Source organism: Boleophthalmus pectinirostris, unplaced genomic scaffold (assembly GCF_026225935.1).
Source record: "Boleophthalmus pectinirostris isolate CB_2022bp ecotype Guang Dong unplaced genomic scaffold, ASM2622593v1 HiC_scaffold_10, whole genome shotgun sequence".
Classification (NCBI taxonomy): Eukaryota; Metazoa; Chordata; class Actinopteri; order Gobiiformes; family Gobiidae; genus Boleophthalmus; species Boleophthalmus pectinirostris.
The window spans coordinates 8,612,737-8,639,795 of NW_026570971.1; the positions used below are offsets into that span (position 1 = coordinate 8,612,737).

At 38.6% G+C, this 27,059-nt stretch overlaps 1 protein-coding gene across 2 annotated transcripts in view; it reads right to left on the minus strand.

Moving 5' to 3' along the window:
• Positions 1 to 3,349: 3,349 nt before the first annotated feature.
• Positions 3,350 to 27,059, minus strand: part of fermt2 (FERM domain containing kindlin 2) — a 153,426-nt gene continuing 129,716 nt past the window's right edge. Inside the window, exons 9-16 of one of the 2 annotated variants that reach the window (XM_020920598.2) lie at positions 26,428 to 26,477; positions 22,787 to 22,911; positions 22,490 to 22,596; positions 21,696 to 21,914; positions 15,380 to 15,400; positions 12,655 to 12,779; positions 12,431 to 12,572; positions 3,350 to 10,111 (exon numbers count right to left, since the gene is read on the minus strand). In XM_020920598.2, coding sequence (XP_020776257.1) covers positions 9,938 to 10,111; positions 12,431 to 12,572; positions 12,655 to 12,779; positions 15,380 to 15,400; positions 21,696 to 21,914; positions 22,490 to 22,596; positions 22,787 to 22,911; positions 26,428 to 26,477 — 963 coding nt within the window. In that variant the 3' untranslated portion in view covers positions 3,350 to 9,937. The remainder of the gene's footprint in view (positions 10,112 to 12,430; positions 12,573 to 12,654; positions 12,780 to 15,379; positions 15,401 to 21,695; positions 21,915 to 22,489; positions 22,597 to 22,786; positions 22,912 to 26,427; positions 26,478 to 27,059) is intronic. The other variant, XM_020920599.2, reaches the window with a different exon arrangement.

The window sequence follows — 27,059 nt, forward strand, 5'->3', positions numbered from 1 at the left end:
TTTAGTCCTGGTTTAATCCTGGTTTTGTCCTGGTTTAGTCCTGGTTTAGTCCTGGTTTTAGATCTGGTTTAGATCTAGTTTAGACCTTGTTTTAGTCCTGGTTTAGTCCTGGTTTAGATCTAGTTCAGACCCGGTTTAGTTTCCGGCAATGAGTGGAATTACCGAAAAAAAAAAAAAGAAAAAAGGGGGGATACAACCCAGAATGTGAAAACAGGAAAACAGGAAAATACCGCCATGTAATCCATTTATTTCAACAAAGTAACTGTAATCCAATTCCCACTCACTGAAACAGTAACTGTAACCGAATACAGTTACTCATAATTTGTACTCTGATTACGTAACACCGGTACATGTAATCTGTTACTCCCCAACACTGCCTGTAATTGAGTAAATGTAAGGTAGAGCTGTTTAATGTCACACTGTGGAACATTCCAGACATAGCCAACTAAAAAGTTACATAATAATAGAAGAGTATTGTTGTGTTAATCTTTCATTGAAGTTGTAAGAAACAGAAGGTGGGACAGAGATGAAGTCCCACATTTACTCATACAGATAAAAGATCGATGTTTGAAATGGAGTGGGGAGATGTGAGACTGATTTTAATCCACCCCAGTGTTAAAATATAATGTTTGTTTTTTTCAATTTGGTTGGCGTTTATTGCACGAAAACATCTCCACAAACGCGACTCGTATTCAACCTGGAGGAGGGTTTCTTCTGGCTTGTTTTCACGCAGATGTTGTTTGTACTTTTGGTTATAGCTGCATTTCAGACACCAATTATATTTAATACAGATGGGGGTCAGCTAAAATTATTATTAAATTGACATTTTTTTGTTGTAATAATTAGGGGGTGTCACGATATCCAAGTCTCACGATACGATATCATCACGGTATGAACTTCACGGTATAATATTTACTGCGATATCGTGGGAAAGCTCACAAAATGGTGGGGATGTTCACGATTAGAGATGTAACAATATCCAAATCTCTCGGTACGATATTTTCACAATATACATCTCACGCTGCGATATTTATTATGATATTTTGTGGAGACAAACAAAACTGTTAATATGCGACTTTTTCCTCTTAAAATGCCTTGACAAGACTTAATCCAAAGATTTAAAAGCGGAAGGAACTGTTATTTCTTCTTGTCTGCAATGAAATGGAGCAAAGGATCATGGTCTATGTAGTTCCCTCTCTTTTTTTTAGCTATTTCTGCACCATAACTCTTAATTTAAGCAAATAGACTTGTAATTTGATATATTGTATAAGTATGTCTTGATTTAGATTCAGGTATTGAGTATAAGAGACACGAGGGTGTGTCCAAACTTTTGATTGGTCTCAAAAAAGTGACATTTAAAGTTGCATTGTGTAACTTTTCAGGTTTTCATGGTATTACTTTGTCTGAAATGTTTCACAGTGCGGCATTAAATCTATCCGTCCTCCATTCATTCAATTATGAGTGTTTTTATTGCTCAACACACCTACAGTACAGTCAGCGGGCCATCCTCTGCACAGATCCGACCCGTATCTTGGTCTGGTGGCATCTCCTGCTTCCATGGAGACAGATAAGTTCAATACCGCACTGTGAAACATTTCGAGCAAAGCCATTACATCGTCACGGAGACAAAAACGCAAGTAGATTGTCCACCAAAAAAGCAACTATAGTGAGTATTTTTCAGAAGCTTTTCGCGTTCTCTTATCCAGATTGTCCAGGGAAAATGTGTAGAAACTGTTTGACGAGGGACTGTGGTGTTTTACTGACATCTGCTGGACACTCTGGACATTGCAAGTGGTGAAGTGAGCCATTAATTACGATACTTTTAGTCAGAGGTTAAATTGGAATGTATGCATGCAGTTTAAAGGCGTACTATGTTACTTTTCTGGAGGTATTGTCTCCATGGAGAAGTTATTGCTTTGCTTAGAATGTAGTGTGGTCGTTCCGTTTTAGTATCGGTAAGTGTCTAATTTCGGGATTTCTGGCAACCCTACAAGAAAGTTCCAGTATGGCATTAAAGTCATTCATTTACAGACAGTGCAGAACACAGCTATAGGCCAAGTTCCATGTCAGGTCTGTGGAAAGGAGAGTCTGTTTGTGTGAATAATTTGTTTTTCAAGGTAACAATAAACATGCCCATAATTGAATAAATATGAATCAATAAAATGTCAATAACAATATTTTTAACAATACTATTCAAAGTTGACCTTAAATTAAAAATTGATTAGGCCAATTTTCTGCTACTGTGACTGTTGTTGTGTCATTAGGCAAGACACTTCCTGAAAAACTCGCCTGTGTATAATGCATGTGGTGAGAATAACATAAAACACTCAAGAACATGTACTGATTAGAATCTGTGTATCATTCGTTTTTCAAAATAAAACCAAAAACAAGAAAACAAAAAAAAACAAATTTTTTTTCATTATTTGTCTCCAAAACCAAAATGAAAAAATGGATAATGATTTGTTTTTTCAGTTTTAGATTTTGTTTGTAAATGAAAAATGGACAAAATGGATAACGACCGTTTCCCGTTTCTGTGACTTAAACTGTGATGTTGGACTGAACCAAGACTGAACCAGGTCCGGGACCAGACCGGAACCCGACCGGGACTGAGACCAGGACTGAGACCGGGACTGAGACCAAGACTGAGACTTGGACCAGACCAGACCAGGACTGAGACCAGAACTGAGACTGGGACCAGACCAGGACTGAGACCGGAACGAGACCGGGACCGAGACCAGGACTGAGACTTGGACCAGACTGGGACCAGACCGGGACTGAGACCGGGACTGAGACCAGGACTGAGACTGAGACTGGAACAGACAGGGACCAGAACTGGGACTAAGACCAGGACTGAGACTGGAACGAGACCGGGACGAGACCAGGACTGAGACTTGGACCAGACCGGGACTGAGACTGGGACCAGAAAACAGTTTAGTCCAGTTTTATTCCTGGTTCACTCCGGCATCACAGTTTAAGTCATGAAAACGGCCGTTATCCTTTTTTTTTTTTTTTTCCCATTATTCATTTAAACACAAAATCTAAAACTGAAAAAAACAAATCATTATCCATTTTTAAATTTTGGTTTTGGAGACAAATAATGAAGAAAATAGTTGGTTTCATATTGAAAAATGAATGAACGAATGATAAACGGTTTGCTTAGGCCTACTTCCTGTCTTCACTGAAACTGTAACTGCTTATCATGTGACTGTTGTTGTGTCATTGGGCAAGACACTTTCTCAAACTTGCCTGTACATATGTATTTGTTGAGAAAATGGAGTTGACAGATGAAACAGCAAAGGTCTAGGTCATTATATACTTTTACTTGACACGTATGAAAAGGACACAGCGGTTTAAATAAAAATTACTTTATTACTTTTTAAAATAAATGCATTTTTTACAGTGGGAGGGGCTGGAGGCTTGTACACACACATGAGAAGCACACACAGGCCGCACGCTTCTCTCAACTCAAACCATCAAACTCCAGCGACACCATCTGGACTCACTCGATTCAACGACGCGAAGGACAAGGACAAGCTGCCTCATGGGGTTCTCCTACAAGCACCACACTACTACAAGTCAGAATATGTACACTTAAGAAGTCAAAATACTTTACTTTTTATACTTTTGGGTTTACTTACATAGTGTGGCCAAAAAAAAAAAAAAATCCATGCAAAATGTGTCAGTGAAGTTGTTTTTGATTTTTTTTTTTAAAAACTCCACTTACAATAAAAAGGAAAAAAAAAAAAAAAAAGAAAAAAAATTGATTGACTAAATTTGAAAATCCCAGCATTTTTCACTAAATTATTTTTCTATAGTATGAGGCATGATAGTCAAATAAACCAAATGTTATACTTAAATAAAAATCTGAAATTCTAAAATTATATTCTGAATCCAAGAATTTTTCACTTAAATATTTTGTATAGTATGAGGCATGATGGTCAAATAAAATAAATCAGTCAAATAAAATAAATTTTAAACTTAAAAATAAATGTTTGAAAAAAAAAAAAAATCTAAAATATTCTGAATCCAAGAATTTTTCACTTATTTTGTGTAGTGTGAGGCATGATGGTCAAATAAAATAAATTTTAAACTTAAAAATAAATGTTTGGGAAAAAAAAAAAAAACTAAAATATCCTGAATTCAAGAATATGTCACTTAATTATTTCACTTAATTACTTTGTGTAGTGTGAGGCATGATGGTCAAATGAAATAAATTTTAAACTTAAAAATAAATGTTTGGGAAAAAATAAAAAATCTAAAATGTTCTGAATCCAAGAATTTTTCACTTAATTATTTTGGGTAATTTGAGGCATGATGGTCAAATAAAACCAATTTTATGCTTAAAAATAAATCAAAAATGAATTCTGAATTCTAAAAGTTTACTCTAAATATTTTTTGTTTAGTGTGAGGCATGATGGTTGACTCAAATCTTATGAAAAAATGTTGACATAATAAATGTTTAAAATAAATATATAATGTTGTGATTCACATGTGAGCTTGTTTATGCCAGCAAAATGTTTAAAATCTAAGTATAGATTTTTTTTTTTTTTTTTTTTTCGAAAAAACTGAAAAGATTGTCCATTTGTGTGACACTGGCTTCAAAAACAACCACAAGGGGGCGGCGCAGAAACAAATGAGTGACTTAATTGGATCACATGACCATTGCGAGATAGGGACGACTTCACGGAGGCACCCTGAAGGCAGCGCGTTACTATGACGACAGATGGGAAAACTGGGGGCGAGTGAGCTTTTTAAAAAACATCACAAAAATTAATATTATAAGAGGCACGAAATTTCAATGATTTTTTTTTTTTTTTAAACATTCAAAAAATTCTGGAGTTTGAGACTTGAGTAATCTTCATTTATATTCAGAAATCTTCCACGTGACAAACAAAAAAAAAATCATTAACAGTCTGATATTACGTTACGGTGGTTAACCTTCTCTCCTTCTAAAGCAAAAAAAACAAAACAAAAACAAAACAAAAAAACTGTACAATTCTAGAAAATTCGTGTTTTTACATAGTTACAAAAAATAATACTTCATTTTTGCTGCTCCTTCATACTGAGGATAGAAAGCACATTTGCATATTCATTCTTCAAACAGTGACCTCTGCTGGTGAGTGACGATAAAACAACCATCATTTGAATAATACTACACGGTGTGAGCAACAGAAAATTCAGAATTAAAAACGAATAAAAAAATATAGCGTGTAACGTTATGGCAGGATCCCGAGCTCGGAGCTGTCAGGGGTGACGTGAGGTTGCAAAAAAATTAAATTAAAATAACAAAAAAACAGAAATCTAAAATATTCTCGAAAACTTCACGTAGCTTTTTGTTAAGGCAAAAATCGCGGGTTATATGATTCGTTGCGTTACGATTTGGCTGCATGCGGTCAGTTATGATTATCAAAAACGTTCGCTGTAAAAAGTTTCGCCAAAAAACAAAAAAATAAATTAGTTGTGATTTTTTTTTAAAGTTCTAAAAGATTTGGTTTCACGTTGATGTGTAACAATAGACGTGTATAAATGTGGACATCGCTGCTACGTTCCAAACAGGAAGAAATTGTGAAAGGAAGTGGTTCCAACAACTCTGATTTTAGTTTTAAACCTTTATACCGTATTTTTTGGACTATAAGCAGCACTTTTTTTCATGGTTTGGGTGTTTCCTGCGACTTATATATTAAAATTTTCACACTGAAGCGGCGAGAGGCTCTAGTCTTGTGTGTCAGTATCTGCTCCTATTACTCCTGTGCCAATGTCACTTTGCCCTACTGCGCATGTCTCCTGCAGAAAGAGCCTCTGTTCTGCTGCACGTCGTGAAATCTGCAGATGAAAACGATAATCGAGCAGCAGAAAGAAAGTTTAGAGTGAGCGAGAAACTTGTGACACGGGGAGGGTGCACCATAAAACTTTCCTGGAAGTCACTGGATCAATGGACAAAGTCTGGACTTCAGTGACACCGAAACCATCCTGTCGGGATTCAGAAAGACCCGAATAATTCTAACTGGAACTGATGCTGAGTCTGACGACAGCGACACAGAAGAGGAAGCGGCGCTCTGTTTACCTCCAGAGGTCGCGGAGTTGTTCAGAAGTGACACCGAGGATGAAGAATTGAATGGATTTAGTGATTTGTAGTGAGATGGAGAGTTTGCTAAACTTGTTCTGCTGTTTATGTTATATTTATCTGAAGAACTGTTCATATGTGACGTTAACAGTCTGTTGTTCTCTCTACTGTTTTTACTAGAATTAGCCTTTCAAGATGAAATGTCGGTTCCTTGACTCTGATTTTATAAAATACATTTCCACCAAAAGGTACGGCTTATATACATTTATTTCTTGTTCATTACACATTTTTTGGCTGGTGCGATTTACGCTACGTTCAGACTGCAGGGCTTAATGCTCAATTCGGATTTTTTGGGTGAAATCCTATGTTTTTGTGAGGTCGTTCACATTTCCAATTAAATGTGATTTGTATGTGATCTCCAGTGTGAACATTAAACGGCCCAAAAGTGTCCCTCGTGCACTGGAGACACGACGACGTCAACCGCAGTGAGCGTGTTCTGTGTTTACAGAAGTTGTCCAAACGTGGATGCGAGCATTGAGCACCTGGAGATTTTAAAGTTCCTCTCGTACCGGAGCCAGAACATGAACAACTTACTTGTTTTAAGGAGACTGACTTCGCTTCAGTGACACGGAGTTCATTAACAATTTTCACCTACTTCAGCGCAGAATAGTGACGTTTGTGGCTTGTTGATAACGTGTAGGTCGGATAAATGCGCTTTGGCCGTTCAGACTGAAGTCACATGTCAAAAGATCGGATATGTATCGGTTTTAGGAGCACATATCCAAATGTCCTGGGTCATATTTGAAAAAATCTGATCTGTGTCATCATTAAAAGATCAGATACAGGTCACATAGGGGCCAAAAAATCGGTTTTGGGTCACTTCAGGCTGCAGTGTGAACGTAGCCTTATACTCCGGAGCGACTTATAGTCCGAAAAATACGGTATATAATCCAATCAGGTGCCTTCTTTTCCGAGAGTGGCTCCTGTTACCGTTACCATTGATTGACAGAATTAATCAGAGTTACACACCCACCTCTGCCAAACCAGTATCTACAACGGCCCCGCTCACGATTGGCTCTTTGGTCAATACGAAACGCGCACTTACATGTTTTAAATACGGAACCACATTTGCCGATATAACCGCAGGCCTCGATTAGCTTCATTTGGCTGGATATGAACAGCACGGCCTAAATTTGTCCACTTCTACGTACAGTCTATGGGCATAACCACGCAAACTAAACTGCTCTTCTATTCCAAAAAAAACGTACGCGCCTGTCACAACTCTCGCTTTACAAACATTAAATATGAAAATTTGAAATCAAAACTGTGTAGTGTCTTCATGTACTAAAAAAAAATAAAATTACGTAAAAGGCAGCTTATTCAAAGAGGACTACGTAGTGTACAAGTGCTCACTTCATTGACTTCATAGGATGGATACATAGTGCTGGAGTGACCTAGGGTTGATTGGTACAGACTAGCTGAAGGCCACTAGGTATTCTTGTAGAATTTCATTTAAAAAAATCATGAATTGGAAAAGTAGTACAGTTAAAACTCAAATATGAAGTTAGTTTCGTACGATGGTTTGATTAACAGACCACAACGGCAAAAATAAATATACAAATTTGTTGAAAATGTCTTGAATGTCAGAGTAGTAGTAGTAGTAGTAGTAGTACTAATAGTAGTAGTAGTAGTAGTAGTAGTAGTAACTTTAACTTTTACCCCAATGTTATTTTTTTTCAGGTTGATTATCAGTATTTTTGTTTTTGTAATTTAAATCTTAAGTCGAATGCATTTTCAGATTTTTGTGGGTTTTTAAAATTATTTTTAAGAATTTTGATTTACTTTCATAATTTTCATACTCCACGGATTTTTTTTTTTGGGGGGGGGGATTTAACTTTACAAAAAATGTTTAAAAAATTATATTGCAAACACATTTTTTATATCTAGAGGCACTTTCAAGCAACTTAAAACCAAAAATCTAAATCTGTGAATTTATGATTTGAAATTCAAGACATTTTTAACACATTTCAGTATATTATTTTTGCACTGCATGTCCACACTAATCCAATGCCATAATATTAAAATCAAAAACTGACAATGTTGAGTTTTCTTGACTAATACGAAACGCGTGGACAACATTACATCATCTTTGGGTTAAAGTTCAGGCTTGTTATGGACGTATATGATCCAGGAGACTTCGCAAACAAGAAATTCTGTCAGCTGGGCCATTTTTGATTTCATTTTTGAGTGAATACGTTTCGCCGCTCACCCGAGAGGCTTCTTCACTTCTGACAAGGTTCTGTAAGTCACTTTTGTATCTGTGTGAAGGAAAGAAGTAACTACACTGAATCGAACACACCCTAGTTGTTTATCGTAAGCAGTATTTGTTATTCCAGGTGCACTGTGGAACTTTTTTGGCAAAAGGTCCGCCACATTTTACTGTTTCGCCTCAATTATCCGACATAAACTTGGTAATCAGAAGGGAGACAAGTTACTGATCAGATCTATGGAGAAGGAAGCCTGCTGATCTTAAGAATTACTTATTTTCAAGGTATTTTTGAGCCTGTTTGACACCTGTAACTGAACAAACGCAAGGCAGATATGTTCAATACAAAACCGTAGAACAATATACGTGAAGAAACATTGTACATGGGATGATAAACTGCAGTCCCAACAACTAAATATGAGTGTAAAGTAAAATATACAAATGATTAATGTTTACCTATTATGCATCATTTGCGCTGGATATTTTATTTTAGCATTTTAAGCTGTTTAAATTTGCGTTTTGGTCTAATCTCGCGCACATTTTAGACAATTCCTTTCCGCTTCTCCGTGTTTGATAGAGCTTAAGAAAGCGAACGTCCACATCTTGCGGGATTTGCGGGACAAAATATCTCAGATGCGGGCGGGAGCGAGACTGAAAATTCTATCCTGCGCAGACCTCTAGTTAGAAGTGACATATGGCAATTCGAAGTACATTGAGCTACCCTAAGGTGTGAACGTCATCTGAGTCATATTTTGCGTAATTGTTGAAGCCCCTAATGGTTGGTCTACCTCCTATTTGCATATATATCAAAATATCGATATATCGTACAGTTTAATGTGATGATACTGTATCGATATCTTGAGCTGCTGTATCTTGAGTATTTTTTGGTATATTTTACTAACTTATTTTGTTACAGCACTACAGATTTGTTGCTTATTTAGGGGAAGGAAACTCGTTTTTGTGACACATTTGCGTTTTTCATATTAACTTCACAAAAAAAAGCGGTTTAACAAGACTTTTAGTATCACAGTCATGATTTAGCCTTTATTTTTTATCGAATCATATCAAATCGATTTGTAATATATATCGTATCAAATTGAAAGTGCACTGTACGGAGGTAACTTCTTAATGATACTCAGCCCAACTACCACTATTGTTTTATTTGTTTTGACACTCCTTAGTGTAAACAACAAGGGTGTGTCAGTTTCAGAATAAATAGCTCTTCCCTTCACACAGATATAAGAGTTACAGAGTGGTGAAACGTATTTGCTTCAAAAACTTAAGCTCCGTTGACAGAATTAAATGTTCTTTTGCCTTGGAACCTACCTGGACGACTGAGGGTTTGCACAGACATCCAGGAGACTTCATGTTCAACGTTCTCAATCAGAGTCCTTCACAATAGTCCGCGTAAGGCAATAAAAAAGAAAATCTAGTACATAAAATAAAAATAGCGTCTGCCATGGCAACGTGTGGAGCCATTTCAGCCCGTTCTGACACATCTGAATAAAATAACGTTAAGATGGGTGCTCCTCGGGGATGCGTGGGGCGTTGGGTGACGGGTGAGGGGTGAGGGGGCCCTTGGGTGCTGCGGGTGCTGCGGGTGGAGCTCAGACCCAGCCGCTGGTCAGCTTGTAGAACATCTCCTCGTCTAAGGACTCGTTCTGGTCCTTGGCGCGCGTGGACAGGAAGATGTAGCCTCCTATGAACTCGTGCACCACTTTACAGTCCACCTCGGCGCAGATGAACGACAGGCTGGGCTCGTCCGCAAACTCCACCGTCACCTGGAGGGAGGGAGGTTAGATCAGAGTGTTAAAGCCATGAAAATAGTGTTTTGGCCTGTCGCTGTAGTTATTATATCGACTGGTCCTCCGATAAATGATAGATGGAAGAGTAATGTGCTGAGGGTGTGGATTTATTGTAGGTACTTTTTCTTTGTACTCGTGAAAAACATTTTTGTTGAATAAATAACCTCTACGACACATCATAGGCACAACTAAATGACTACTGTTTCATTTTGACATTTATTGCAGCGCATGTTTTTTTTTATACAATAGTGTGCATTTACAGTATTCATTTCATGTTTATCATTTAAGTTGCATAAATTAGGTTTCATTATTATCGTTTAATGCGTGTTTTGTATAATTTCTAATCTTTTTGTAATTATTTGATTGACTATTTTGTTCCAATATTGTTGGTTCAATTAAATGTGGAAAAGAAATGTTCTACATTTAATGTCCAAATAGGCGACTTATGGATCCTTTTATTGCTGTTTTTCATTGTTTAAAACTTGAGTAATAATAATTTTCAGAGACACTCATCACTCAGTCAACACTAAAATATCTTTATTATCATTATCTTTATATCTTATATATTATCTTTAATATCTTTAATATTATTAATGTTCAATAATGGTCAAATCCACCTTTATTTTGTGATTTACGAATAATGTCTATTGACTTGGATCGTGAAGGTTTTTGACTTTTAAAATATGGGTCCCCAGAAAAAAGTTTGGCAAACACTGATTTATCGCCTTTACAAGCTTCAGCTCTGCTATTCATCACACATCTGTCATGTTGTCATGGAGATGAGGCTACGTCTGAAGCCACAGTCACCCTGAGGCAGGCTGACACTCTGTTCATAAAACACCCCTGTTGTTGTGTCCTTAGGCAAGACACTTCACTCACATTGGGAGGGCCAATGGCAGCCTTGCTCCTGTCAGTCTGCTCCAGGGCAGCTGTGGCTACAACTGTAGTTTACCACCACTGAATAGTGTTGGGCCAAACAAGTCAACGCGTCGCCAGTTGTGTCGAGCTGTGTCGCTGTGTGTATCACTTTAAGAAAAGTCACATGACCGATACATCTAAGTGTCATTTGGTGAGTCTTGTATCGGTTGCGCTGAGGCAGCTGGTGTAGAGTGAAGCTCGTGAGGCTCAAACTCTTACTGTATCTCGGTTCATGATAAAACCACAGAGAAACAGAAGACAGACCTAATCTGTGTGGGCTCATTTTGATCAGTCCCAAGTGGAGCTCACAACAGATTTACTGAAAGAACTATATTATTTACTTTTATTTTACTATAATTTTCACAACCATTCACCTCGTCATGTATCACCTATTTGCCTATTTTATTGTACAATGGGCTGTGATTTGCTTTAATGACCTAAAACTGCATTACCTTCTTGGTCAATTCTTTCATTTGTTGGATATCAGATCACAACTATCACAAATGAGTGTTCACATGTTTGAATGAACGAGCCCTGCGCTGTATCAGTGCTTCTGCATAGGAAGCAGTTCATTTTTTAAACGACCAGATGACACTATAGAACTCACCAACACAATGTCAACACGTGCTGGAAAGGCCTCATCTACCCATCGCTACATCATCACCACCGAGTGCAGTGTTAAAGGTTGTATAGAGGATTTTTTTAAGGGAAGGCGAGTTTTTAGACCCTTCGTCCGCTTCACTCGCGCAATCGCTGGAAGGAATCTCCAAGAATCACCTCAGTTTGTCTTCGCTCCTTTTCCCCTTCTCTTCTTCTTTCAGCGACCTCAAGAACCGACTTTCTTTTGCGGCGAACTGGTCGTGGATTCTCGTCCGCCATCGCAACAAACTTTGTGAGGAAGTCTCTAAGAACCGCTGCATAAACCACGTGATCCCTGCATCCTGACGAGTCAATTACACTAGAAACGTAGGGAGTTTGATTGATGACCTGACAGCCAATAGGTAAAGAGGCAGCCTCGTTTTCTATTGGCTGATGTTTATCTGGCCTCAACACGTCCACAGTTGATAAATTTTCATTCTTTTTTTTTTTGGTCATCGTAATTACAAGGCTGCTGCGTCTCTGTAATGGTATTTTAAACTTTCATTGACAATTTGAAACAAAAAAAAAAAATCCTCCATACAACCTTTAAGTGCTTTGAGTGTATTACATAAATGTAGACATATTTGTACTGGAGTCAGCCGTGTGGGTGAGAGGCATAATGCTCACGTTACACTCCATAAACGACACGTGATCCCTCAAACCTCTCGTAGGTGGGTGCACGTGTACTGCCTGTGCCACTACATCCCCATAATGAGAGAACCAGTACAGTGTAGTTACCATCTTGATCTCCCAGTTGACGTTCCACTGCTTCATGTTGCTGAAGCGCCAGGTCTTGATGGCGTCTCCGCTGTGCGCGTCCATCCGGATCAGTCTGTTATAAGTGATCCCAATCAGCTCCTCCTTCTTCCCGCCCTGGAACCTGGAGACAGCCAATCAGGAGTCAGAACACAGACACCCGCAGCCAATCAAAAGAGGAAAGGAAATACGATCAAAGCACTTACTTGGCCAGGAAGTGGGTGATTCCGAACTCGGGGAGCGACTGCCAGGCCTGAATGAAGCGCATTTTAGCTTCGATAAGACTCATCTGGGCCACGTTCTGGTGCGCCTCCAGGATACGGGCGGAAATCTGAAGACAACAGAAAACATTTACAGTTAAAGAGAAAAAAAAAAAAGATATGTGAGCACCGTCAAACCAAGACACCAGTGCATCCCATCACCACAAACCCACACCAAATAAAACAATAAAAGTCTAACACTAGTCTACGTTCAAAATACACCAGCACTAAACAAAACTACAACTACTCACACTACTGTTAATGAACTAATACACTTCATGATGCTACGAGCAGAACTTTTATCAATCCATTTTTTCTCTCTTATTTCTAATGTTGGTCCCTCATTCATTTGCAGCTTCTTTGTAACATTGGGGATGTTAAGGACTTTTATAGGACATTTATAAAAGGAATAATAGCCAGAATAATGTAATACAGGACCTTGAAGTGATACATCTTTAACTTTTTAATGTATGTATGTGAGTATGTATATATTATATCTGTGTACATATATACACAGTGTTGGGGAGTAACAGATTATATGTACCGGAGTTACGTAATCAGAGTACAAATTATGAGTAACTGTATTCAGTTACAGTTACTGTTTCAGTGAGTGGTAATTGGATTACAGTTACTTTGTTGAAATAAATGGATTACATGGCGGCATTTACTTGTTTTTACATTTCGGGCTATATCCCCTTTTTTTTTCTTCTTTTTTTCCCCCGGTAATTCCACTCATTGCCAGACACTGAACCAAGTCCAAACCAGGTCTAAACCAAGTCTAAAACCAGGTCTGACCTAGGTATAAACCAAGACTAAACAAGGACTAAAACCAGGTCTAAACCAGTACTAAACCAGGTCTAAACCAGGACTAAACCAGGACTAAACCAGGACTAAACCAGGTCTAAACCAGGTCTAAACCAGGTCCAAACAGGTCCAAACCAGGTCCAAACCAGGACTAAACCAGGTCTAAACTAGGTCTAAACCAAGACTAAACTAGGACTAAAACCAGGTCTAAACCAGTACTAAACCAGGTCTAAACCAGGACTAAACCAGGACTAAACCAGGTCTAAACCAGGTCTAAACCAGGTCCAAACCAGGTCCAAACCAGGTCCAAACCAGGACTAAACCAGGTCTAAACTAGGTCTAAACCAAGACTAAACTAGGACTAAAACCAGGTCTAAACCAGGTCCAAACCAGGTCCAAACCAGGACTAAACCAGGACTAAACCAGGTCTAAACCAGGTCTAAACCAGGTCCAAACCAGGTCCAAACCAGGACTAAAACCAGGTCTAAACTGGGACTAAACTAGGACTATAACCAGGTCTAAAACAGGATTTAACAGGACTAAATCAGGCTGCATGGACTGTGTCTCCTCGTCTTCTAACAATAATATTTTTAATTTGATTAAGTAAAGTCTGTTTTTTTTTTTTTTCTTTTATCAGACAAAACATCTTATGTGAAGATTTCCTCGTCTTTGCTTCTCTACAGCAAATCAAGTAATCCAAAGTATTCAGATTACATTACTCATTACTTTAAGTAATTTAATGGATTACGTTACAAACTACATTTTGGGGGATGTAATCTGTAATCTGTAGGGGAATACATTTTAAAAGTCACCTTCCCAACACTGTTCATACATATATTTGTTGTTGTTGTTGTTAGATTTGTAATAAAATGCTGGTACGGAGCAATTATATCTTATATTGTACAGGAAATGAAAAGTCTATATGTTTTTTGTTAATTTGAAACAGTAGAAAAAAATGGGTGGGGTTAAACAAAACATTTACTTTTTGTATTCTATCTACTGTATTCACATTTTTTATGTATGTTCTGTCCATTACTGTCTGAATAAACATCCATTTATTCATTCAATCAAATTTTAAAGCCACAGTATGTAACTTTTTAGTAGATAAAATTAAAAGCACGTTTTTGCTGTGTTCCTTTTTGTTGCTTTTATTGGACTGAAAAGCACCTCTCCACAAACCTAGCGTATCTGGCCTGTGGAAATGTTACTCCTTTGCCTATATTCGTAAACAGCGTGACAGAGAATGTATCTGTTTCCATGGAGAATGTTTGGAAGCGTGGGTTTAATCTTCCAAAGAATCATGCAGGTGACGCGTTACATACTGTACTTTTAAGTAAAATTATGGGTGCTAGATTTTCTAAAGATTTTGTTTTCATTCTGCAAAAATTTAAGGGGCAGGAGTGTTACTTGGATTTGTAGAGATTGAGCAAAATTGTCCTTTTTTGGTGCTGTTCAGCCTCAAATACAAAGCAGAAAAAGCTGAGGCATTCAAAAAGTACAAAATAATTAAAAACGGCCGAAACTTGTTGCCGTGATTTTAACTTTATCTCCCCTGTGGTATTAACGGCTTTAAATTATGTTCAACTTTTTGAGTGCCTCAGCTTTTTCAACTTTGTATTTTGTTTTTATTATCATAAACTAAAAACACACATATATATTTAAAGCAGTTATAATTATCTCACGTAAATAAATCTTAAACTGGAAAAAACTACGGAAAACAAAAACGTTTAAATTTGTTAGACTGCAAGTGCAAGCATTAATCTACGTCTATGGTTAGAGATAAACTAATAAAAACATAATAAAGCCATGCACAGATGTACTTTGTGAGAGCAGAGCACCCATGGGAGACACCGCTGGCTGCACTTACCAGGTCCCTGATAAAGCCTGGCTGGAGAGTGGAAGTGGGCGGCAGTGAAGGAGGAGGAGGAGGAGGAAGAGAACAGAACAAGCAAAAATCAAATTCAATGCAAAATGGAAATAAAAGATGCAAAACAAGGAACAAGGAGAAGGCAATGTTAACAGAAAGTATAAAAGGGAAGCAGCCACGTGGTTCTTACAACTTACAATATTTGGGTTATGAAGCAGGAGGAGGAACGTCGTCAGCACAATACACAATACAACTGTGTGGAAATGAGATACTTACCTTTAATATATGCCATTGCCATTAAATAATTTGTGTCTAGTTATTAATTAAATATAAAAAAAATATATAAAAAATAATAATAAATAAAATAAAATACAAAATAAAATAAAAAAAATAAAATAAAGACATAAATTAAAAAATATTTAAAAATTGTCTAGGTATTAATTAGATATTTTTGCACTGCACTTTTAGGTTTAAACCAACTGGATTTCAACATTAAAACTTCTTGTGAGGCTCATTCGGCGTTCTGATTGGATAGTTGCTCAAAACGCAAATGAATGGGCCATCATGTACGTTATTTTTGTCATTAAGAATAAATCAGCATTGCAATTGTTATCAGTAAAAGCTAGGGCTGGGCAATATGGAGCAAAAAATATATTTCGATATATTTTGCTATATCTTGATATATAATATATATCTCGATATCTGTACAGGAAAAATAACCCCGCAAAAACAAATATGCCAAATTGCACAAGGTCTTTTTTTTTCTGAAGTGCGAAGAGGCAGTTCATGTAGGAACAATGTGCTTCTGCGACATTAAAAAAGTTATCACCCTCCTCTACTAAAAGCTATATTTAATTTGAACATGTTTAATGTTCAAATGCTCTTAATGTATATGGACGCGATTGGTTTGCAAAAATAAATACTGAAATCTGTGCTTGAGATTTCAGGTCGAAAACCATCAGTTTGCTCTAAAACAGGGGTGTCAAACTCATTTTGGTCCGGGGGCCGAATCCAACCTACTTTGATCCCAAAGGGTTCGGAAGAAAACTCATGTCATATAAACCCCAAAAATAACAATAAGTTCAAATATTTGTGCAGAGAAACACAAATCTATTACAGAAATCTTTTTTAATTGATGAACTCTTTCTTATTATAATATTATAATATTATGAAGAACCTGAAACTTGAAGAAAAATTCAATTTCAACACAATGTTTTAACAATAACTTGTATGCAAACAGGAATAAGTCAATTTTTCTTGGAAAATCCTGCACTTTTCTCATGATGGACATTTTTCTGATGAGGGTGTCACGGTCAACAGTCAAAACGATCGTCCTTTAAGAGCGTTTGGAAAGAGACAAGTCTTCATTTGTGCTGCTCTGGTGGGAGGGGCCACGTACAGAGACGCTGGAGACGCTGCTGTGATAAACACCAGCACAGAAAATTACCAATATTTTAACAGAAAATATAATTAAAATATTTTAGTAGAAAATCAGCCGAGGGCCACATTAAAGGTCTTGGAGGGCCGGATCTGGCCCCTGGGCCTTATGTTTGACACCTGTGCTCTAAAAAGTACAAATATTGACCTGATATATTGATCTATTTGGTTAAAACCTAAAAACTAAGAAGAACACTGCTAAAATGCCAAAACTAATGAACAATTCTAAACTCAGACAAAGCACAATCGGTTCACAAAGTCATCTAAAGTGATTTGCAGAACAAGAAGTGCACGCTAGAATAAATAGGAGGAAAAATCAAGACGTAATGCATCAACTCTCCACAAGAGGGCGCCACACGTCCAGAGCCCACAGCAGCAGTGACCAGCCGTGCCACATGTTCACCCTGGAGGACTTTTCATTCTCACAAATCCTGTCCCTGCTCTACCCGTCCCATTTCCTGTGTCTAATCCTCACTCCATCTGCAAAAACCAGGAAGTCTCCCTCAACTCCGGAAGTCCACGGACGAGGAGAGGGGAGAGGCGGCGAGGGCGGGTGTCCCGGGAGCGCCTCACTTCCTGCTACACCGGGGACTACGTGTGTGTGAATGGAGGATGTACAGTGCGGTCGTTACTCTAGGAGCGAGGGGTGGAGGGTGCGTTTGATGTGGGGCCCGGAGATGCCCGGTTGGACGGGGTGTGGCGAGAGGAGACCGGGGAGAGTCCGACTACAACCACAACTGGGAAATGTGCTTTTTATTCAAGAGGGAAACGTGCGCTGAATAAAGCTGGTTGTAAGTGGCGCTGTGTAGCTTTTCTACGATACGATACATACCTCAATACAGTGCACTTACGATTCGATACGATATATTTCAAATCGATTTAATATGGTTCAGTAAAAATAAAGGCTAAATCAAGGCTGTGATACTAAAACTCTTTGTTAAACCACTTCTCGTGCAAAGTTATTATGAAACACGCCCATTTTAATCATCAAAACAGTGAAAATGTCAAATGAGTCGCATAAATGAGTTTCCTTCCTCTAAACAAACAAAACTGTAACTGCTGTAACAAAATAATTCAACAAAATATACCAAAAATACTCCATAATTACACACCATAAATCTAGAAATATACAATAACTCTGTGTAGTTATTGCTGTGCCTGGATGTTTCGCAGTACGGCATTAAATCTATCTATTTTGCATTTCAGTTACAGATGCTTTTCATTGTTAAAACAGCTTGAAAAATGGGCGTGATAAATTGGGGTCAGCCCATTAGTCCCACAGCCCAATAGACCAGAACTAGACCAGGACTAGACCAGGACTAGACCAGGACTGAACCTACGCAGTGTCATCTGCAGATTATAAATATTTACACGCCGCAACTGCTGAGCCGATCGCCAGGACTGGACCAGGACTGGACCAGGACTACACCAGGACTACACCAGGACTGGACCAGGACTACACCAGGACTACACCAGGACTGGACCAGGACTACACCAGGACTGGACCAGGACTGGACCAGGTCTAAACTAGTGTCATAAGCATAAATATTTACAGGCCGCAACCGCCGAGTCGATCCCCCGGACTACATCGGGACTGGACCAGGTCTAAACCAGGACAAAACCAGGTCTAAACCAAGATCCGCGATCACTCCAAATACAACTTTGTGTGAACAAATCAAGCAGGGAAACAACTATGACATGGTTAAAAGTTCTGAAAAGTCGAATTTCACGTAGGTCTGCTTTAAAGCCATACTGTGGAACACTGTAGTTCAAATTACACAAAGATGGATCTATGGCAACAAGCAGGTTTAACTGAATTGTTGGACTGTTGTTCGAATCATGGCCTTGTATATGTAAAATATAAAAAATAAAACTGCCTCTTAGAATGTAACTTTTTTTTTTTTATCCAAAAACTTACAGAAACACCACAAACATGAAAATCACTGTTCAAATTTGAAGATACTTACAGTGTTTATGAACCATTTTCTAACCTTACAACTGATATGTGCTATATTTTCCTAAATTTTAATCTCTCAAAATGAATAATTGTCCAAAATTTGTAGCTGTTTCAATAGAAATACTGTATGATTAATTCTTGCAGTTACTGATAAAGCATAAAAAAATGTGAAAATATGTGGTACTGCATCCACAATTCCAAACATGAATACTATTTGGCATTACTGACTGTGCCTGGGCAGTCCGCTAGATCACTGTTTCCCAAAGACTGGGTCGTGACCCTCAAGCGGGTCGCATGAGATTTTTTCTGAGTCGCCTTGTCACGATCTGTATGTAGGTTTGCAAAATACAGTTTTGACACATGACAGAGCGAGTGAGTCAGCAGATGTGTTACTGTCATTCTGGATCAGCATTTCATCAGAATATCCTGTCCTCAGTAGGGACAGTATTTCTATGCTTATTCCTTTCACTAATACATATGTGTGAATTTGGATTTTCTGTGCTCACAAAATGAAGACAAAGGTCAGAAATAGATTGAATGCTGCACCTGATCTGCTGCTGCGTCTCCTCCTGCACTAAAAAAACACAGTCAGGGCCATTTATCTCATTATCATCATCAATGTTGAAACATTAGGACATGTTTTGTATAATTTCTAATCTTTTTGTAATTATTTTATTGCCCATTTTGTTCCAATATTGCTGGTTCAATTGAATGTTGAAAAGAAAAAGAAATGGGCTACATTTAATGTCCAAATAGGCGACTTAAGGATCCTTTTATTGCTGCTTCAATGACTGTTTTTCATCGTTTAAAACTTAATTAGAAACACGATCACTCATTAATGTTCAATAATGGTCAAATCCACTTTTATTTTGTGATTTATGAATAGTGTTTATGGACTTTGGTCACGAAGGTTTGTGACTTTTAAAACACTGCTTTAAATGACCTGAAACATTCTCACCTACAATAGTAAAAAAACTTAAAAAGCACTTTGCAAAACACACTGAATCACAATTTGGCCAACTCATAATGACAAGTACGTCTGGCCATGTGTGACTGTGACTCAGCGCTTCCTTTTGCCCTGTTTCCCCATGTATTTGCAACTCTTGAGGTCAAAATAAGCGTGGAATAAGTCACTGTACTGTCTGCACCTCATTAGAAGGCATTTACACAATCAGGAAGTGCGCTGTTAGCATTACAGTGACGCTAAAACTACGCACTGGTGTCTGGAGGTCGTGGAACGTGCTTATAAACTCGTCGCGGTGAATAATTATAACGCTCCGAATGGATAAAGTAAGCGAGGAGTAACTTTGGAGCACTGCAAACTGTTTAAAACGAACTAATTCTCGTGTTTTTAAGACCTGCTCCAAAAAATAATCAGCCTTAAGCCAACCCTGTGTTCTCTGCGTAGTATCAGATGTGGTCAGCGCGCTCGGTAACAGTCTAAATATGGCCGACCCTGACGCTAACATGCTATTTCTGACTCATGAACAAGCAGCAGTGACTGTACATCCCAGTAACATTCCACAGGCCTACTACAACTTCAACAAAAGCAGAGCAGAGGTGAGGGAGTTTTGGGACGTCAACTCTCCCCCTCTTCCCTCTTCCCTCTTCCCTCCTTCCTCTCCCTCCTCCCCGGTCTCCTCCCCGGCCTCTCTGACAGCGGGGTATGTGCTCAGCTGGTGCAGAGTACACACAGCTCGCGTGTAAATCCGCTCGGCGTAAACTAGGAGCTGGCCAGTGCTAAAGCTAACGGGACAGAGCGTCGTGTGGGTGTATGAAGTCACGCCGGGGCAGGGACGTGGCTGTGAGGGCGGGAGAGGGGCAGAAGGGGAAAAGGGGAAAGGGGGAGGGGGGGAGAAGGGGAGAGGGGGAGGGTTTGACTGGAGTGTCAACATTCAGCTCAGCCCCACATGGTTTTACTCAAGAATTTTGGAGTTTCGAGTTATATTTATAGATTTTTAAACCAGTTTAATATCACAAATCTAGCACGGGTATCATTTCTTTTTAACAATATGCCTGTACTGTTCAGGCAGGAAAAATGTTAAACAAATACATGTGTTTTTCTTTGTTTCATAAATGCAAAGGTTTGTACAGGCAGTATGTGAACGTGAGTGGGAGAGGAGAGAGGAGAGGGAGGCTGTGTTCCAGCCTGGTACAGCCCTGGTGCCCTCATGCCAAGAGGAGCCGCCACAAGTCACTCTGCCCAGTTACATACACAACATTAGCAACCGCTGAAAACATGTGGACAGCAGTGTGCAAACACCGGCTACGTTTAGCACAGAAAGGATCCAAGAATAAGGATCATTGTGAATGCTGTTTATAGAATAAAGAGAACAAAGGTGAAACTCTCCATTGAAACTCAGTCCACTGGTGAAACACAGACTGGAGGTACATTCATAACACACAGACTCATTATAGAACATAACTCAGACTGAACCGCCCAGGCACAAAGACTGGTTTACTTCAGTGAAGTCACTGTAACAGCAGAGTCGGCCTGTGCCGGGCCAAGGTCAAAAGCACATTTGCAAATATTAGCATTAGATCGTCGGTCTCCACAGCTCAGACTGCCTTTGTGTACAGGGACATTGTACCCATTTGTAACTGCATTTTTCAGATTAAATCTACAATGAAACACTGAATATTGAATATCATGTTCCTTCATAAAAGCAAACAAACTTTCCCCAAACCCAATAAAATGTGCCACATTCATTATAGATAGAAACACTGCACTGCTGCAGAGCTTTAGAACAGATCAGTACAGACTGAGGGTTGGTGTTACCTCCTTGTTCTTGTATTTTTTGATTAAAAGACTCTCATGTTGAACTCAGTACACACTCAGTGTAGGTGTTACCTCCTTGTACTTGTTGGGGAAAAGACTCTCGTGTTTAGATCAGATGAGTGCAGACTGGTGGTTGGTGTTACCTGCTTGTTCTTGTACTTCTTGAGGTAGCGTGGGGACACGAGGCACTCGGGGTTGATGTCTGTGGAGATGGGCTCGATGAACTGGGGGTCGGGGTTCATGTGTTGCATCTTGAGGAAGGACAGGATGTTCTGCACCTCCAGGTTGTACGAGCTGTCGGCCATGGTCTTCCCTTTAGAGGCCAGACGGCACGCAGCCATCCAGTGAGCGTACTGCTTCTCCTGCAGCAGGGACGATTATGATTAATACAGTTTATCCTGATCACTTACATTTATATGATTACAGTGCATCATTGCCCTGTTTATACTTCCATATTATTTTAAGACCTTATATTTTGCCTGGAGAACACAAAATATGGGACCATAAAGAAGACATATATTGTTAAATCCATTCCCTGAAAGCACTCAAATAACACATGATTTTGATTTTCCTGGGATTGTTACATCACAGATAAAGGTCTGGAGGTCTCCTGTTCAGTTTCCATAGAACAAAATCTGAGCATTTCTGCAGTCAGATTTCCAAGCAACCACGTCTTGAATGCAAGAGAATAAAGATTACACAGACATGCCTGATGTAAATGAGAAGGGAAAACCACTATAGTCAAAATCTCACTTTTTTATAAAATGGTGACTTTTTAAGCTAAACATTATTTATCTGTGTAAAAGTAATTACACAGTTTGTTTTTGTCAAGGACTTTAAAGAAGTAGGACGAGGAGTCACTTGTTCACTTTGCGTGTTTGATTGACCCTGCACCTTCCATAACGAACTGGGCTATTTTAAACGAGCTATTTCTCACCGTGTCACACCGGAGCCAGATCTCGTTCATGCCGTCAGCCACAGGAATCAGCAGCTTGATGTTGAATTTCTGCCCGGAGATGTTCACGTCTGGTGTCACCTCACAACCTGCGCACAGCGATGTTACCGCTTAACCTTTCATGCCGCTCTCCTGACTCACTGCCTTTGGTTACAGGCAGAGGTGGAGGAGCAGCCAAAAATCATTCTCAAGAAAAAAAATAACGCAATACTATCTTCAGAATTTGACTATTTTTACTGGTAAAAATCCCAGATGATACCCAATATGGACAGCGTGTACCTCTGAGATTCATCTGGAGGGCGGGCGTGCCGTGGGCCTCCTCTTTGCTCTTGTAGCAGGAGATGGTGATGTCCTTGAACGTGCACCAGTACTGCTTGTAGCCCTTCAGGGTCAGCTTCTTGGGTCTGCACAGGAGCACAGGACACACATGTTCGCTTACAGGATGTCATAGGAAGGTAACACTAAAGACGATAAGGTGAGGATGGAGCGGGATCGGGTCAAGCGGGGTCATAAATTAGACACAAGTGGACGAAGCGAGGCCGTATTGTTTTGCTGGAGCCACTTGAAGTCGGGGAATGTGGGGCAGAGTTCTGACTGTGAGTTTTACGGGAAATAAAGAGACGATCAGGAAAGTGGTTGTTGGAGGTTCAAGTTGATTCAGGCCCACAGCTCGGGTTTGGCAGAGGCCGGACGCTCAGCAATAAGGTCGTGTCACTGCCATTTTCATACTGGATGCCCACATACTACTACTACTACTACTACTACTACTACTACTACTACTACTACTACTACTACTACTACTACTACTACTAACACTACGACTACTACACGACTACTAACTACTTACTAACTACTGCAACAACAACTACTTACTACTACTACTACTACTACTACTACTACTACTACTACAACTACTACTACTACTAACAACAACAACAGCTACTGCGACTGCTACTGTTACTACTACTACTACTACTACTACTACTACACACTACTACAACAACTACTATAATGACTACTATAACTACAACTACAACAACTACTACTACTACTACTACTACAACAACTACTACTATAACAACAACAACAGCTACTGTGACTGTTACTACTACTGCAACAACAACTACTACTATTACAACTACTACAACTACAACGACTACTACGACGACTACAACTATTACCACAACAACAACTACTGCTACTAATACTACAACTACAACAACTACTAGTACAACTTCTATTACAACTACTACAACAACGACTACAACAACTACACCAACTACAATGACTACTACAACAACAATTATGACTACAACAACTACAACTACTACTACTATTACAACTACAACAACTACTACTACTATAACAACTACAACTACTACTACTATTACAACTACAACAACTACTACTACTATAACAACTACAACTACTACTACAAAAACTACTACAAAAACAACAGCTACTGTGACTGCTACTACAACAACAACTACGACAACGACTACCACTACTGCAACAACTACTACTACTACTACTACAACTACAATGACTACTACAACGACAACAACTATTACCACAACTGCTACAACTAATACTACAACTACAAGTACAACTTCTATTACAACTACTACTACAATGATAATGACTACTACAACAACGACTACAACAACTACACCAATTACAATGACTACTACTACTACTACAATGACTACTACAACAACAACTATGACTACAACAACAACAACTACTACTACTACTACAAACAACAACTACTACTATAATAACTACTATAACAACTACAACAACAACAACATCTACTACAACTACAAAACAAACTACAGCTACTACAACAACGACTACAACAACTACACCAATTACAATGACTACTACTACTACTACAATGACTACAACAACAACAACTATGACTACAAACAACAACACTACTACTACTACTACTACAAACAACAACTTCTACTATAATAACTACTATAACAACTACAACAACAACAACATCTACTACAACTACTACAAAACAACTACAGCTACTACAACAACGACTACAACAACTACACCAACTACAATGACTACTACTACTACTACAATGACTACTACAACAACAACTATGACTACAACAACTACTACTACAACAACAACAACAACAACTACTACTATAATAACTACTATAACAACTACAACAACAACAACATCTACTACAACAACTACTACAACTACAAAAACAACTACAGCTACTACAACAACTACAAGTATTGTTTTATAAATTGCCTTTGGTGCTTGGTAGAAACTCAAGGTGCTTTCCTGAGGCATAATAAAAACAGAATTACAATATCAGAACAATAAAATAATATACAGTCAATTACAGAAAACAATTAATTAGAGTAGAGGAACAAGATTAACAAGAGCCCATTTAGTGCCAATAAGTTTGCATCATTTAAATGAGCTGAACGCTAATTTATAAAACTGCATCTTATGTTTAATTCTGAACAATTCCAGAGAGCCGACTCCTCTGATCTCAGAGGGTGGCGAGTTCCGGAGTTGGGATGTAAATTATTTGAGCAGGAGTTAAACTTGTCCACTTTAATACAAACTGTTGTGTTGTACATGGAAAAACAACGTAATCACTCATGAAAGGCTCCGACGTGTTGTTAACAAGTGACTGAATAGATTCTAATAAGACATTCTTGCTAAAATAGAGATTAAAGTAGAGTGACCAGACTTCCAAAATAAAAAAAAACTTAGACACACCCGGTTGGTAATAATAAAATTGTGAAACGAGTGCGTAATTATTAAGGAGAATTGTTCTGCACTTTCATGACTAACATGAGCCAGTATAGTCACATTTTCTTGGAATTTTGGCCATTTTTAAGCAACTTTTCTGTATTTTACCTAAACAAATGACAATTTATGCCTCTATTTACTGTTGGCAGGGATCAAATTTGTCAAAAATAGGGACACCTGCAGTTTTATTCAGCTCTTTAAAAAGAATAAGAAAAGAATATGTGAATTAATACAGCACCTGGCATAGATATACTAGTTTGGATTTGGGTTGTTTTACATGTTTTTTGTCTTGTCTTTTTCTTTTTTCTTTGTTTTTTCTTGGGGGGGATTTGTTTTTGTTTTTTTTTTCTCTTCCATCTATTATTTCTTGTGCCATTTTACAAGTGGATCTGTGGATCTTTTAGAAGTGGAACTCGCAACTTGGACTTCTTTTTTTCCAGCTCTGCAGAACTGACATTTGTGAGTTAGTTACCTGCCAGTAGCATGTATAAATGTATATATTTGATGTTTTGAAAGCAATAAAAATATTTTGATAAACACACCTTGGATATTTCTTGAGTAAAACTGGGACAAATCAGTGGTTTTGGATAAATCTGCTTGGACCAAAAGGACACAGACCTCAAAACTGGGACTGTCCCCGGTAAAAAGCGACGCCTGGTCACCTTAAATTAAAAACTACGCTTTCTTATGGCAAAGTTTTGTGATTACATGTTCATAATAATCAGTACAAATAAGCAACGCTGTGTGCACCGGGTACAAAAGAGGCGATGACAGCGTTAAACCGGTCGCTAACACTGGCTGGAGCCGACCTCGGATAAAGAAGGGCCAATCCAAAAGTTTGTCATGGTTCAAAGTCACAGTATCTCTTTTGCAACTGCGATAAGTCCACAGAGCTGCAAACTTAACGTCTGCTTACACATGGTTTTCTGGCAAGCCCCCAAGTCTCATTATAATGAAACAAACCAGACGTGCGCCTTTGAACTGGACATAAAATGCTGCTTCTGGTCTCTCCCTGACAAATCTGGGACCGGTCTAACCTTCACCTTCCCATTTGCTTACGTTCTGAAAAAAAAAAAAAAAGGCCAGCGCACGAGATAGCGGACCTCCTCGTACGACAGGGGACTTACTTGAAGACCTTGACATAGTCGGCGAGTTCGGGAATAGCCGTGATGTCACCCTGAGGGAAGAGAAAGCCAAAATAAGTCAGTGACAGATGACATGGCGGTAAAGGCTGAATCATCCTAAGCCTCATTTCCACTGCAGTAAAAACTAAGTGCAGGCCAGGTCAGCACGGTCCAAAACCAAACATGGTACAGAACAAGACTCAAAACACCACTTTACTCCAGAATGGTGAGGCGTAATGTTTTTATTCTTCAAGTGGAGTGTTCAAGAGTGGAACGATGCATTTTTGAGAGAGAAAGAGGCCTTGTTGAACTTTTTTAGTCTTGGCTCTCAAGTCCATTTTCAGTCAAAGGTTGCGTTTAACAGAGAGACTAGAGTGTAACAACTGACAATTATGGTATAGGGAAAATGTATGTTATTACCAAGAAAATACTGGAAACACTGAAGATACTATTTACAGTCTTCATACTAGGTAAAGGCAAATTATTTTACCGTAATTTCCAAACTATAAGACCAGGGTTCCCACTATTTTTCTAAGTTTCAAAACTTTTCCACGACTTTTTCATGACCTAAAGTGAATTTTACATGACTTTACAACACCTGCATGTGTAAAATTGAGCATATTTTTAGGGCTAAA